Raw genomic sequence first — 12,137 nt, forward strand, 5'->3', positions numbered from 1 at the left:
CTATCCCAGACGGATTTGGATTCTCTCCACTTCTTCTCCCATCTTCTTCCTCTCCACTACCCTCTTTTTCCCTTCACACCATTGGATCCAAAATTCCAATGATTCAAATTTGACATCTTATAAAAATAATATTATTAAAAATAAATAAATAAATTTAAACTGTTAAAATCTGGTCTAAACAGTTAATAACTGTAATAAAAAAAAGTTGAAAAAAATTTGCTATGTAATAATAATCTGTAGATATGAGCTGTTCAAATTAGATTTTAATAGTTTAAATTTATTTATCTATTTTTATAATTATATTTATTTTTATAAAATGTTGTAAAATATTAAATCTAGACCATTGAAGTTTTGATCCAATGGTTGTAAAGGGCCAAAGAGAGTAGTGGAGGGAAAGAGGATGGGAGAAGAAGTGGAGAGAATCTAAGTCCGTCACAGATAAGGATGTATCTTGGTGATGTAAGTGTTTGTCGCTTGGAAGGAAGTTTATATTAGTTAATATTATGAGTGATGATAAGGCAATGGAATTTTGAATTTGAAAAATTGAAGGAGTGAAATTAGGGATTGAACTTCTGTGTTGTAGTACTTCAAAAAAAAAAAAAACCTTAAAATGCTTTATATGCATATATGTGGCAGCCTCTCCTAAATACTTGAATCTACCATGGCACTCTAGAATTGCATGATGCGTTTGATTCAGCTCTGCATCGCTATTTTTTGGGATTATGTAGATTCTATTCCAATTTTGATTTCCATTCATGTTCTTACTCCTCCCCCCCCCCTCCCAAAATTTCATTATATTACCTCCAATCCTTAGTATAAGATTTCATTTAATTTTTATTTTAGTCCTAAATATAAGACCCCAATCTACTTTTTGTCTCATATTTATACATTTTTTTCCCAAGAAAATCTTTCTAATAATGATAGCTCTAGCTAATACACTTGATTACCAAGAATATTTTAAGAAAAACAACACATATTCATTACAAACAATTAACTTAACTTATTTCTTTAATCTTCTCAGATTAGTCAACTAGCTCTTATAATTAGGACCGGAGGTAGTACTAAATAAGTCCTAAATGATTGCATTGCATGATCCTATTCTCTCTATATAGAGGGAGGTTAAGCACAAGGACCAAGAGGTATTGATATCTAATTTGAAGGGTTATAAAAATTATTTTTTTTAAGAAAAAGGACTAAAATGACTAAACACCAAAAGTATATCAACCATATTAACCTATCTTTTTAATTTTATACAATTAAACATGTGTGTATAAATGTAAGCATGTTAATGCTAAGTTCAAACACATGACCTCATTTAACCATGATGGGTGATGCTTCTACTAAGACAGCTCGTTATTAAATTATTACACACACAAAAAAAACACGCTTGTGGGTAAATTTTAAATTTAATTTCATAAAGAATGGGTGATTTTTTTTTCTTTTCATGTGTTAGAATTTTCAAAAGAAAAGAAGGGAAAAGGACATGATGAAAATGAAAAACAATTGATACAATATAGATGATGATGGCAAATCACTAAAAATTTAATTACTCAAATAGAATAAGAGCACATCAAATTAGAAAAAAGAAAATATTACACTCATTATTGCCGAAATACGTGAGGAACATGATAGGATATGCCAAACAAAAGGGGAAAAAGGAAAAAAAAACTGACAAATGCACAGAAATTATAATATCATACAAAACCAAATTCTTCAGCTAATTCGTTCTTCCTCGATTTGCATGAACTCTATTTCTGGCATTTTTTCTTTGTTTCTTAATTTGACCTCCAAAAGTTCTAACTAGCCACTGAGGTTTTTTAATTAAGAATACAAGATATCCCATGAAAATTCCAAATATCATCATACATCCATATCTAATGCCTACTGGTTTCCAACCAAACTCAAAGAATGTTGATGAAGATGGCTGTGGTAGTTTTCCTTCATCCTTGCTGCAACTTTTTGTCAATGGAACTCCACACAATCTTGAATTTCCCTCATATGAATCTTCTAAGAATGTGTCAAATTGCTTACCTCTTGGTATGATTCCCTCAAGCTGGTTTCGTGAAAGGTTCAAAATAGCCAAAAAGTTGAGATTCGTCAATGTTGGAGGAATCTCACCCACAAGCTTGTTCCATGATAAATCTAACCATTCAAGATTTGTCAAATTCCCCATTGATTGAGGAATAGAACCTGTGATTCCATTGTGGGAGAAATTCAGTCCTTTCAGTGAATATAACTCTCCAATCACTTTTGGAATCTCTCCATCAAATTTATTACTTGACAAGTCAAGAGTAGTTAATATTTTCAAGATCTTTTCAAGCTCCATGGCATCACCTTTCATATTGATCTTCACTGAATACTGATATAAGAGATCATTTCTACTTTCCATGTACAGAGATGCTGTTTCAACAGTGTCTACCTTCACCATTCCTTTAAATTCTTTGATGTATGCTGCTGGCAAAGACCCACTAAAATGGCTGCTGGAAATGTAAAAAATCCTTAACTTCCAAAAGGGATGCTTGGTGTTGGAACTAGTAATAGTTCCATGCAGCTTATTATCTCTCAAAACAAGTACCTGTAACTCTGGTAGACCTTCAAGCTAATTGGGAAACGTGTCCTCAATCTAGTTCTCTCCCACATCCAAAATTTGAAGTTGATCACAATAAGCCAAGGATCTAGGGAGTGGTCCCTCAAGTTTGTTGTTATTGAGATTCAAAGTTTGCAGCATATTGTTCTTTGAAAAATTGTTAGGAATAGTTCCCGTAAGGCCATCGTTTCGCAGGTCTAGATCAGAAATGGATAGGACGGCCACAAGGCACTATGGAATAGGGCCTGACAAATTGTTGTGAGACAAGTTGAGTATCATAAGTGAGCTTGCATTGCAAATCAATGATGAAATTTGCCCACTTATTTTGTTGTTGGAAACTGAAAAGGAGAGAATACCCAATGGTGGAATTGGTAGATTTCCTTGTAACTTGTTGAAACCAAGATCAAGAATTTGGATATTTCTCATTGAAAGATGCTCAACTGAAGTCAAAAGATTGTGAGAGAGATCCAAATAAACCAAAGAATCACTTCCCAAATCATTGAACCATTTGGGAATTGTCCCTTGAATCTTGTTGTTTGAAAGAGATAAAATCATCAAATTGGGAAGCTTCACTAAAAACTGGGGGAAGTTATTGATGTTTAAAGAAGATAAATTTAAAGTTTGAAGATATGTCAATGGTAGATCAGCATTTTCGTTAAAGCCACTCATCAGTGAAAGAAATTTATTGTTTGAAAGATCAAGGGTCCCTAGATTTTGGAACTTTGAAAATTGGTAAAAATCAACTAGTCCACTCAAATTATTTGAGGATAGACTCAAGAAAGAAAGACTTGTGAGGCCAAAAATTGACTATGGAAAATTTCCTTCCAACCTGTTGTTGGAAAGATCAAACTCCATCAATGAGTAACTTGAAAATTGGCTAATGGACCCAGTAAGATGGTTGTCATTAAGATGCAAACTTTTCAAAGATGGTGAAGAATAACACCCATAAGGAATTGTTCCACTGAACAGTTATGAGACAATTCCAGCTCAACCAACTTAGACAGTTTGCAAATTTCATTTGGAATTGGACCAACTAATTTGTTAAAGCTACAATCAAAAGAAGAGAGTTGAGATAGATTAGACAAATATGGAAGCTGTCCTCCTATGTTGTTTCTAGAAATTGATAAACTCTCCAAGTTGCTAAGCTCTCTAAACACATTTGTGATTTCACCATAAAATTATTTTCTGAAAAATCTAAGACAATGAGATGTTTCAGACTTGAAAGTGATGATGGGATTTGTCCACTAAAATCATTATTACTAAGGATTAAGGAAGAGAGAAGCTTTAGATTTGAAAGGAATTGAATCTCACCACTCAATTTGTTTAAGCCAAGGTTCAAATGAGTTAGATGAGTGAGATTCCTCAAACCCAGAGGAATTGGTCCTTCAAGTCCACAACTTTCTAGATTCAAATTATTAAGATGCCTCAAATCACCTATGGAATCAAATATTCCTCCTGAGAAAGATGTGAGGTTGAGATCCAGAGATGAGAGAGGCGAGCTCCAATTGGACCTTGGAAGTTGACCTTTAAGATTTTTATTTGGTGACAAATCCAGCCATTGAAGATTTTGTAAACGAAAAATGTCACTTGTGATGTTTCCTTGCAACTTAGTATTTTTAAGTTTGAGGGAAACCAAAGGGGATGATGAATTCACAAACAAATAGAAGGAGCTTGGCGTAACAGAAGACATGTTCACATAATCTAAGACAAGTTCTCTTAAATCAGTCATGTTTTAAAATGAGTTGTTCCCATGTGGATTGTTCTAGTCTCAAATTCCCCCAAGTAACAGACAAAGCAAGAGAGACTAATTTAGAAAATTGTGTGATTCTGGGAGGAATTTCACCAGCGGAAAAAGAAGAGCTCAAATTTAGATGAGTGAGATTAGGAAGGTCACCGAATTGAGATGGTACCAAAGACCCTTCAAAATCATTGTAAGCCAAGTTGAGTGTCTGAAGATAAACAAGTTGAAAGAGTGTGCTATTTGAAGTGAGTTGACCAAGAAGAAAACCTAAACTAAGATCAAGGCCACATGTGACCCCATCCCACAAGCAGCAATTTGAACTATTCCCCCACGATCTTGTTCTTGACAAAAATGAGGCTGTGAATTGATCCTTGAATTGGAGAAGTGCAGAGTGATCAAGATGATTACACAATGGATTAGAGGAAGAAGAAAGGGAAGGGAGAAGAAAAACGAAACAGAGTAGAATTGAAAAGGCCATAACAAAAGTTGAAACTTGGAAGGCAACGAGTGAAAGATGTGTTTGGTAGCTAGCTAACAAATCATGTTTTTATTTATAGAGCGAGTCACATAAGGGTCCCTCTCTCGAAGGCAGCGCAGGGAACACGCAACTAAAGGACTTTTACCAGCAGCTGTCCAAGAGGAACACTAAGGCCATATGCAACATCATTTAATATTATGAACAGTTGTTGGAATATGGTAGTATAATATCCTAATTATAAAATCTCGTTTATAATTAGGATCAGAGGTAGTATTAATATTTCAAAAGTCTTGTTTCTCAGAAATAAAGAGTTAATATAAATTCAGACATATTTTGGTTTTGATTTCTTAAATTTCAAACTTATGATTTTTAGTGAAAATTAGTTTGTCTTAAAACGTTATACCTTAGAGGTGTAACGATATTAAAATTTGTTGAATCATCATAAACGGTGTTAAAACGATGGTGTGGACTCACTTGATGGCACATTACTAGATTTTTTACTGATAATAAAAAGAAAGTTCCTCAAAATGCAATGCAAATTACGATTATATGAAGAGAGATGGGTTTTCAAAATGCAGTGTAATGAACAATTCCTCAAACAAACAGTGGGGATAAAAATGGGGCTAAACAACTTTGTTTTGATGACTTGTTCTCTTTTTTTAATCCTTTATTAGTCACACAAAATCTAGTTAGGTGTTATTTAGTGAGTTATATAACTACTTTAATGCTATTTATAATACTTTGGTAGGTTTTTATATCATTATGTCTTTAGGGACTAATATTTTAAGACAAACTATATCCTAGAAACTAAAACCATGTATTTGAAATTTGAATGACTAAAATCAAAATAAGTTCAAATTTAAAGGACCAAAAATTATATTAACCTTTAAATAAAAATCATCTAAGTTTTGTATCATTGTAAATAACTTTTCCAAGTCCCAACCTTTAAAACTTTAAAAGAAACCTACCACCAGCCGTTTGGCTGAGTGGTATGCGTGCGTGTGTGCGGGGTGTGTGTGTACGGGGTCGATCCCGCCACTTGTAACAAAAAAAAAACTTTACAAGAAACTACATGACCTGTATAGGTAACTCATTTACTGTCTAGTTACGTTTTGTTTATTACTTAATCTGGAAATAATTTTAAATTTAAGGAGTTTATCTACATATAATTTAAAGTCTAAGAGGATTATATAATATAAAAATGAATTTTAATTAAGGGGCATAAATGTATAACTCAAAATTATGTGTGTGGTAGCAGCAAGCAACGACAACGTAATAGTAGTAGGAGGAGTAGGAATAGCAATAACAATGTTAATTTGTATGAATATTTTAAATAATTGCTTGAACATATTGAACTAATTAATTTATATGATTATATTTAGTGGTATGAAAAATGGGCAAGAAGTAGCATCAAAATGAAGAATCGGCCACCTAAAAATGAATGGCATGATCATTATACTAGCTTCAATCCTTAATATAACAATTAGTTTAATTTTTAATTTGGTCATAGATATATCTCACATTTATCTTTTTAAAGTAGTCATTGTAATAGTTGCATATGTTAACCTTTAATTTGGTCATAGATATATCTCTCATATTTATTTATTTATTTTTAAATTAGTCCTTATAATAGTTGTACATATTAAATGTTCTATCAAATAATAGTTCTAGTTAATGCACATGATTAGTAATAGTATTTGAAGAAAAACAACATACTCCCCCGATTCTTAATATAAGACCCATTTAACTAATTTGATTAGATTAAGGAAGTTAGGTAAGTTAGTTAATTATAAGAAAAGTGACATATTTTTCCTAAAACACCATAATCATCTTTCTTAATACTCCCTCTCCCTCTTCTATTTGATTATGGTTGAGGGAGTATCCATAGGGGTAATTTAGAGAAAATTGATAAATATGAGAAATTGGTCTTATATTTAGGACCAAAATCAATTGGTCTTATATTTAAGACCAAAATCAACTATAGAATTGGTTCCTATATTAAGGATTGAAGGAGTATATTTTTTACAAATAACTAGTTTAACAAATTTTCTTAATCTACTCAAATTAATCAACTAGCTCTTATATTAAAGACTGAATGTGGTATTATACAAGGAGTCAAAATGAGCTACTATTAATATAAACACACATTTCATTTACACATTCATGACTAATAACTCGATCCCTGACCCTTTTTTATTCTTGTGGCAATAAAAGCAGGACAACAAAAGGGCATATAAATTAACCAGAGCACAATTTCCTTGGGGAGGGAAACTCCTCTACTATCTCCATTGAGAATATGATATAAATTCAAAATTTTGAATTTTATAAAAAGTATAGAAGGAAGTACCATCTCGGTCCTTATTATAAGTCACTTATAAGTTACAACTCATTTTTGCATGTCAAGAAATGCATTAAATTGACAAAATTTTTCAATTTGATTGTTATTAAAGTTTTTTTATCTCTCTTTCTCTCTACATGTACAAATTATTCTCATATCTTTTTTTTATTTCTCTTTTCAATAAGAATTAAATAAAGTAAAATTGGAAAGCAAGCATTAAATACACTACAAATAATTTAAATTTATAACTAATTTTTTTTTTCTACAAGTGACTTACATTTAGAATCACAGTGATATATATATTTTGTTAATTCCTTTATGCTCAAACTTATAATTTATGTGGAAAAATAAATATATGTATATGGATGTATTTTCGTGTGGATACATATACATAGTATCATTTTGGTCTTAAATGTAAGTGACTCATGAGATAAAATTTTAATTGTAAATAAAAGTTACTTGTAATATATTTAATACTTATTTTTAATTTTATTTTTATTTAATTCTCATTAAAAATAGAAAAATAAAGAATACATGAGAATAATTTGTAAATATGAAAAAACTTTAATAACCATAAAAATAAAAATTTGTCAGTTTAGGGCATTTTGTTGATGTATGACAATTTATTATAGGTAACTTACATTAGACATGGGAGCAAGGAACAAAAAACCAAACCGGGCATTAAGCCGGTCGAGACAGTGGGTCAAGGGTTACTGGTCGAACTGAGGTTAAACTGGGGTCAGACCGGTCATATTAAAATAATATAATTTAATTCATAATACTAAAATGAAACAAAATTTATAAATAATAATCACTAAAAAAAAGATGAGAAGCTACAAAAGTTGGTTTGATGTTTAATAGTACCAAGCAAATATTATTGAAATGCATATCTTCACTATGGAAAATCAAAATCATCACTAAGATCATTGGCATGGACTAAGATGTCAACAGCTGGACGAGGAAAAGCAGGAGCAACAACATCATCTTGTAACGGTGGAGGGTCAGCAATGTCCATATCTTCATCACCTATGTAAAACAATGATCAATATTAACAATCATACAAAAAATTATATATTTGTATAGAAATAAAGTCTTAATTATATATATAAAGTTATAAACCTTCATTAGCCTTCTCAAGAGTTGTTGAATTAGCAATGCCCTCATTGTTAAGGATGCTTTCAAATGAAGCCACATCTCTATCATCAAATTCTGGAGTGGGATCTTCTTCAACGACCCAAAAATCCACCATATCAATGTTTTCATAGGCAATTGGATCATAACTTTTGCTCTTCTTCAATGTAATCCTTTAATGAAAAATAAAATTTCAAATAAATATAAATCAATTAAAATAAAAAACTAAAGGTATTCACCGTTTTCAAGATTACCTATGCTTCAGTCGCAGATTATAATTGGTGAAAACCAAATCATTCTGCCTTTGATGTTCCAATCCGTTTCTTCTTTTCGTATGAATTCTTTCAAATAAGCTCCAATTCCTCTCACAACCAGAAGAAGCAGAAGTTTGACTAAGAATGTGCATTGCAACACGTTGCAATTCTGGAACTGAACAACCATAATATGTCCACCATTCATCTACATAATAAAATACATTTAGTATCCAATATTATATAAAATTAGTGAATAACCATGAATAATTGAATATAATACTTACAAGGGTCTAGTTTTTGTGTAGCTTTTTAACATGAGGGTCTACTAAAAGATTCCTTCCCTTCGCAATAAGTAGTCGCTTGTTTCATTACCAGGAAGCCATCAATATCCTCATCTGAGTAAGACTCCACAACATCAATCAAAGCCATCATCAATTTTGACTTGTTAGGACAGTCTGGACCATATGTAATTGTAGGATTCAACAAATACGATGCCGCATGAAGATTGGTCTTCAGATGTCTATCCCATCAAGTTTGAATGATTGTTGTGTAAGGCTTATACAGTTCCTTATTCTTCTTAAACATCTCCTTAATTGCCATTTTTGCCCTTCGCATTCCTTCATAAACATAAGGTAATGAAGGTTTCTCATCTGAGTCCACAATTCTCAATAATTTGATGAGAGGAGATACAATCTTCACAACTTGATAACAATCATTCTGAAACCGATTATCTAAAATGATTGCACTAAAAATTTTTCTTGCTTCAGTCTTCGATAATCTATGGTCCACAAAGTGCTTATCAACCACTAGAGCCTGCAAGTCATTTTTGTGCATATATATGCTATGCAATGTAATAAATGTTGTAGCAAATCTTGTGGCACCAGGACGCACAATTTCTTTCTAACTTGGTCTTTTCCTCAACTATGATAAGAAAACCATATGATTATATGCAAAGATAGTAGTCACCTTTGATGTCTTTGATGCGAGGTCTGACACATGAGGCATGCTGGAAAAGTCTTTCAATATAAGATTTAAACAATGAGCAGCACAAGGTGACCAATAAATACTTTTATACTTTTCCTTAATCAACTTGCCACATGCTATATAGTTGACTGTATTGTTAGTTACTACATGAACAATATTCTTAGGACCAATCCACTCAATAACTTCACAGAATAGCGTAAACAAAGTTTTAGCATCTTTGACTAAATCTGATGCATCAACAGACTTCACAGATACCATACTGTGAGTAGAATACACTAAGAAATTTATCAAAGTACGTTGCCTGACATCAGTCCATCCATCAGCCATGAGTGTGCAACCGTTGTTTTTCCATTTAGCTCGATGGCCATCAATAAGTAATTGACATTCTTTTCTCCAATCACTCAGCAAATTGGTTTTGAAATCATAAGCACTAGGGGCTTTAAACCCAGGGTCAATTGAAGCAATACCATCTACAGCTTTTTGAAATAACGGGCAATCAAATGCTTTACATGGAATATAGTTCACAATGGCCCATTCAGCAATCAACATTTTCGCATTGTGTTTTGCTTCTTTTGTTGCTAATGCACTTTTAATACTTGGCTGGGAATCAGAAGTTGTGCGAGGAGCAAAATAATTGTCCATACTCCCTGTAGCTTTTTTTTTTTTTTGCACTACTCATGATAATTGGAGAATCAATGTCAATTTCTTCAATTTCTTCTTCTATATTTTCAATAGCTTTTTTCTTTGAACACTCTTTCAAAGATTCTGTCATTCTATGACGTACATCATGCGAAACTTTTTTACAAGAAGATATTTGACCAGTGATACTAGCAAGGTGTTACTTCATTCTATTTATCCCACCACCTCTATAACTATTACCACAAAAAAGGCATGTGTATACATTTTGTGTCCCTTCTTTTTATAAGCAACATGTACCCATGCAGGATTAGTCTTTGCACGTAATGAAGAAGTGGGTGCAGAAGGAGTGGAAGTTTCAGTATTGGGAGTCGAAGATTCAGTATGAGGAGTGATATTATCATTTCCAAAACTTTGATTATTTGAAATATCCATCACTGCTACCTCTTGGAAAGGAAACAAAATCCATACAAAATCAATTTAATCCAGTATCAATTTATCTACCATATACCGATATGTCAATCAATGCTTCAAGTTACAAACATGAATTTATTTACCTCATACTTATGCATCTGTACATAATTATATGTCCTAAATCTTCAAATCAAAAAATATCCTATTGATTATTAATCAATCCTTTTTTCCTGACCAGAACATCACCAATCAATACTTTAGACATGTGAAACATACTTTATCTATCTAGAATCAATTTAATCCAATCTCCAAAGGAAACAAAATCAATTTAAGTTTATCAGTTTAAGCTGTTCATACTTTGTATCGTCCAGAATCAATTTAATCCAATAATCTATATTATTTCAACAAATTCATCTACTTTCCTCTCCTACTTCAAGTATTCATCAGAAATCAAAATATAATTTTCATCTCCTCCCTGCCCAAATCTTTGGACAGCCGAAGAGAAAGAAGCAACAAAACAAAGACATCTCTTTAATCCTAAAAACACAATCTAGCTGAAAGGGAAAAGTTTTGAGCTTACCCACAACTTAATGCACCGAAGGGACAATGCTGAGTGGCCGAGTGGGATTTGAGGGAGACCTGTGACTCTGGATTCAGCTTCTGCGAACTGCCAAACTGCGAATGCTGAAGGCCAAGTGGGACGTGGTCACGTTGAGGGAGACTTGTAAGCTCAAACCGCCAGACTAGTGATGCAATAGCGACTTTGTGAGGTGGAGAGCTGTGATTTTCGGTTTCAGATCTGCTATAGACTGCGAGGACGTTGAGGGAGATCAGACTAGCTATGACTGCGATTTTGGAGCTCTGCCGAACAACGACCTCTGCCGAAGACTGTAGTGCCGTCGGCAACGCTAGGGAGTAGGGATTGATTTTGGTTTGAGGGAGGGAGTCGCGTGAGCTGCCGCCAGGTTCAGTCTTCAAAGGAGGGAAAATGGCCGAATGGGAGACAGTCGCGAGCGAAAAGGAAAGGAGGAACCGAAGAAGAGAAAATTTTTTTTAATAAATAAAACGACAGTGTTTTGGGGGTGCTGACAGGCAAAAAATAAAAAGGCTAATCGACCAACCAGGAAATACCTGTTCATTCCGGTTATTACCGGCTGGACCGGTTTTTTCCCGGTTTGATGGTTCCCCAGTCAAGCAGCTCATCCGGACCGGACTGGAGACCGGTTCACCGGTTTTCCGGTCGAAACCGGCCTGTCCGGTCCGGTTTTTTTTTTTTCCTTGCATGGGAGTGTGTAGGGCACGTGAACAGCCAGTTGGGTGGATATTAATTGTTCAGAGAGATATGAATTTTTAGGGGCAAAAGTCTCCTCGGCATTTATGAACAGCTTGACTTGTCTTCAGGGGCTTCCCATGCACTGTGCTGGTTCTATCGTTGACTTGGACCAATTCAAAAGCATGACTAAAATGACTTGGTCTTGCCAACAAGCGAAATGAACGTTAGAGCCCCGCCAACTTTCATGAAATGATCATCAATATACCCATTCATATATACGCATACATGCATACACACACAT

At 33.4% G+C, this 12,137-nt stretch overlaps 1 protein-coding gene and 1 pseudogene across 1 annotated transcript; both read right to left on the reverse strand.

The window, feature by feature from the left end:
* On the reverse strand, nucleotides 1-2,615 carry LOC114757897 (receptor-like protein 2). Its single transcript, XM_028946937.1, has 3 exons — nucleotides 2,335-2,615; nucleotides 1,867-2,190; nucleotides 1-71 (listed from the first exon to the last, which is right to left on the reverse strand). Exons 1-3 carry the CDS (start codon nucleotides 2,426-2,428, stop codon nucleotides 1-3), a joined length of 489 nt encoding a protein of 162 aa, XP_028802770.1. The 5' UTR covers nucleotides 2,429-2,615.
* A 1,074-nt stretch (nucleotides 2,616-3,689) lies between these two features.
* On the reverse strand, nucleotides 3,690-4,806 carry LOC114757913 (receptor-like protein 7; annotated as a pseudogene).
* Between the last annotated feature and the right edge of the window lie 7,331 nt (nucleotides 4,807-12,137).

Source organism: Neltuma alba, unplaced genomic scaffold (genome assembly GCF_004799145.2).
Source record: "Neltuma alba isolate B1F8T4 unplaced genomic scaffold, ASM479914v2 tig00001507_pilon, whole genome shotgun sequence".
NCBI lineage: Eukaryota > Viridiplantae > Streptophyta > Magnoliopsida > Fabales > Fabaceae > Neltuma > Neltuma alba.

What these genes read in the sequence shown, in the direction of transcription:
- LOC114757897 (XM_028946937.1), bottom strand. Translation starts at nt 2,428, where the DNA reads ATGGTGAAGGTAGACACTGTTGAAACAGCATCTCTGTACATGGAAAGT. An exon ending in AGTGAAGATCAATATGAAAG is followed by an intron (nt 2,191 to 2,334) that starts GTGATGCCATGG and finishes ATGGAATCACAG; the next exon opens with GTTCTATTCCTCAATCAATG. An exon ending in AGTAGGCATTAGATATGGAT is followed by an intron (nt 72 to 1,866) that starts GTATGATGATAT and finishes AATGGTGTGAAG; the next exon opens with GGAAAAAGAGGGTAGTGGAG.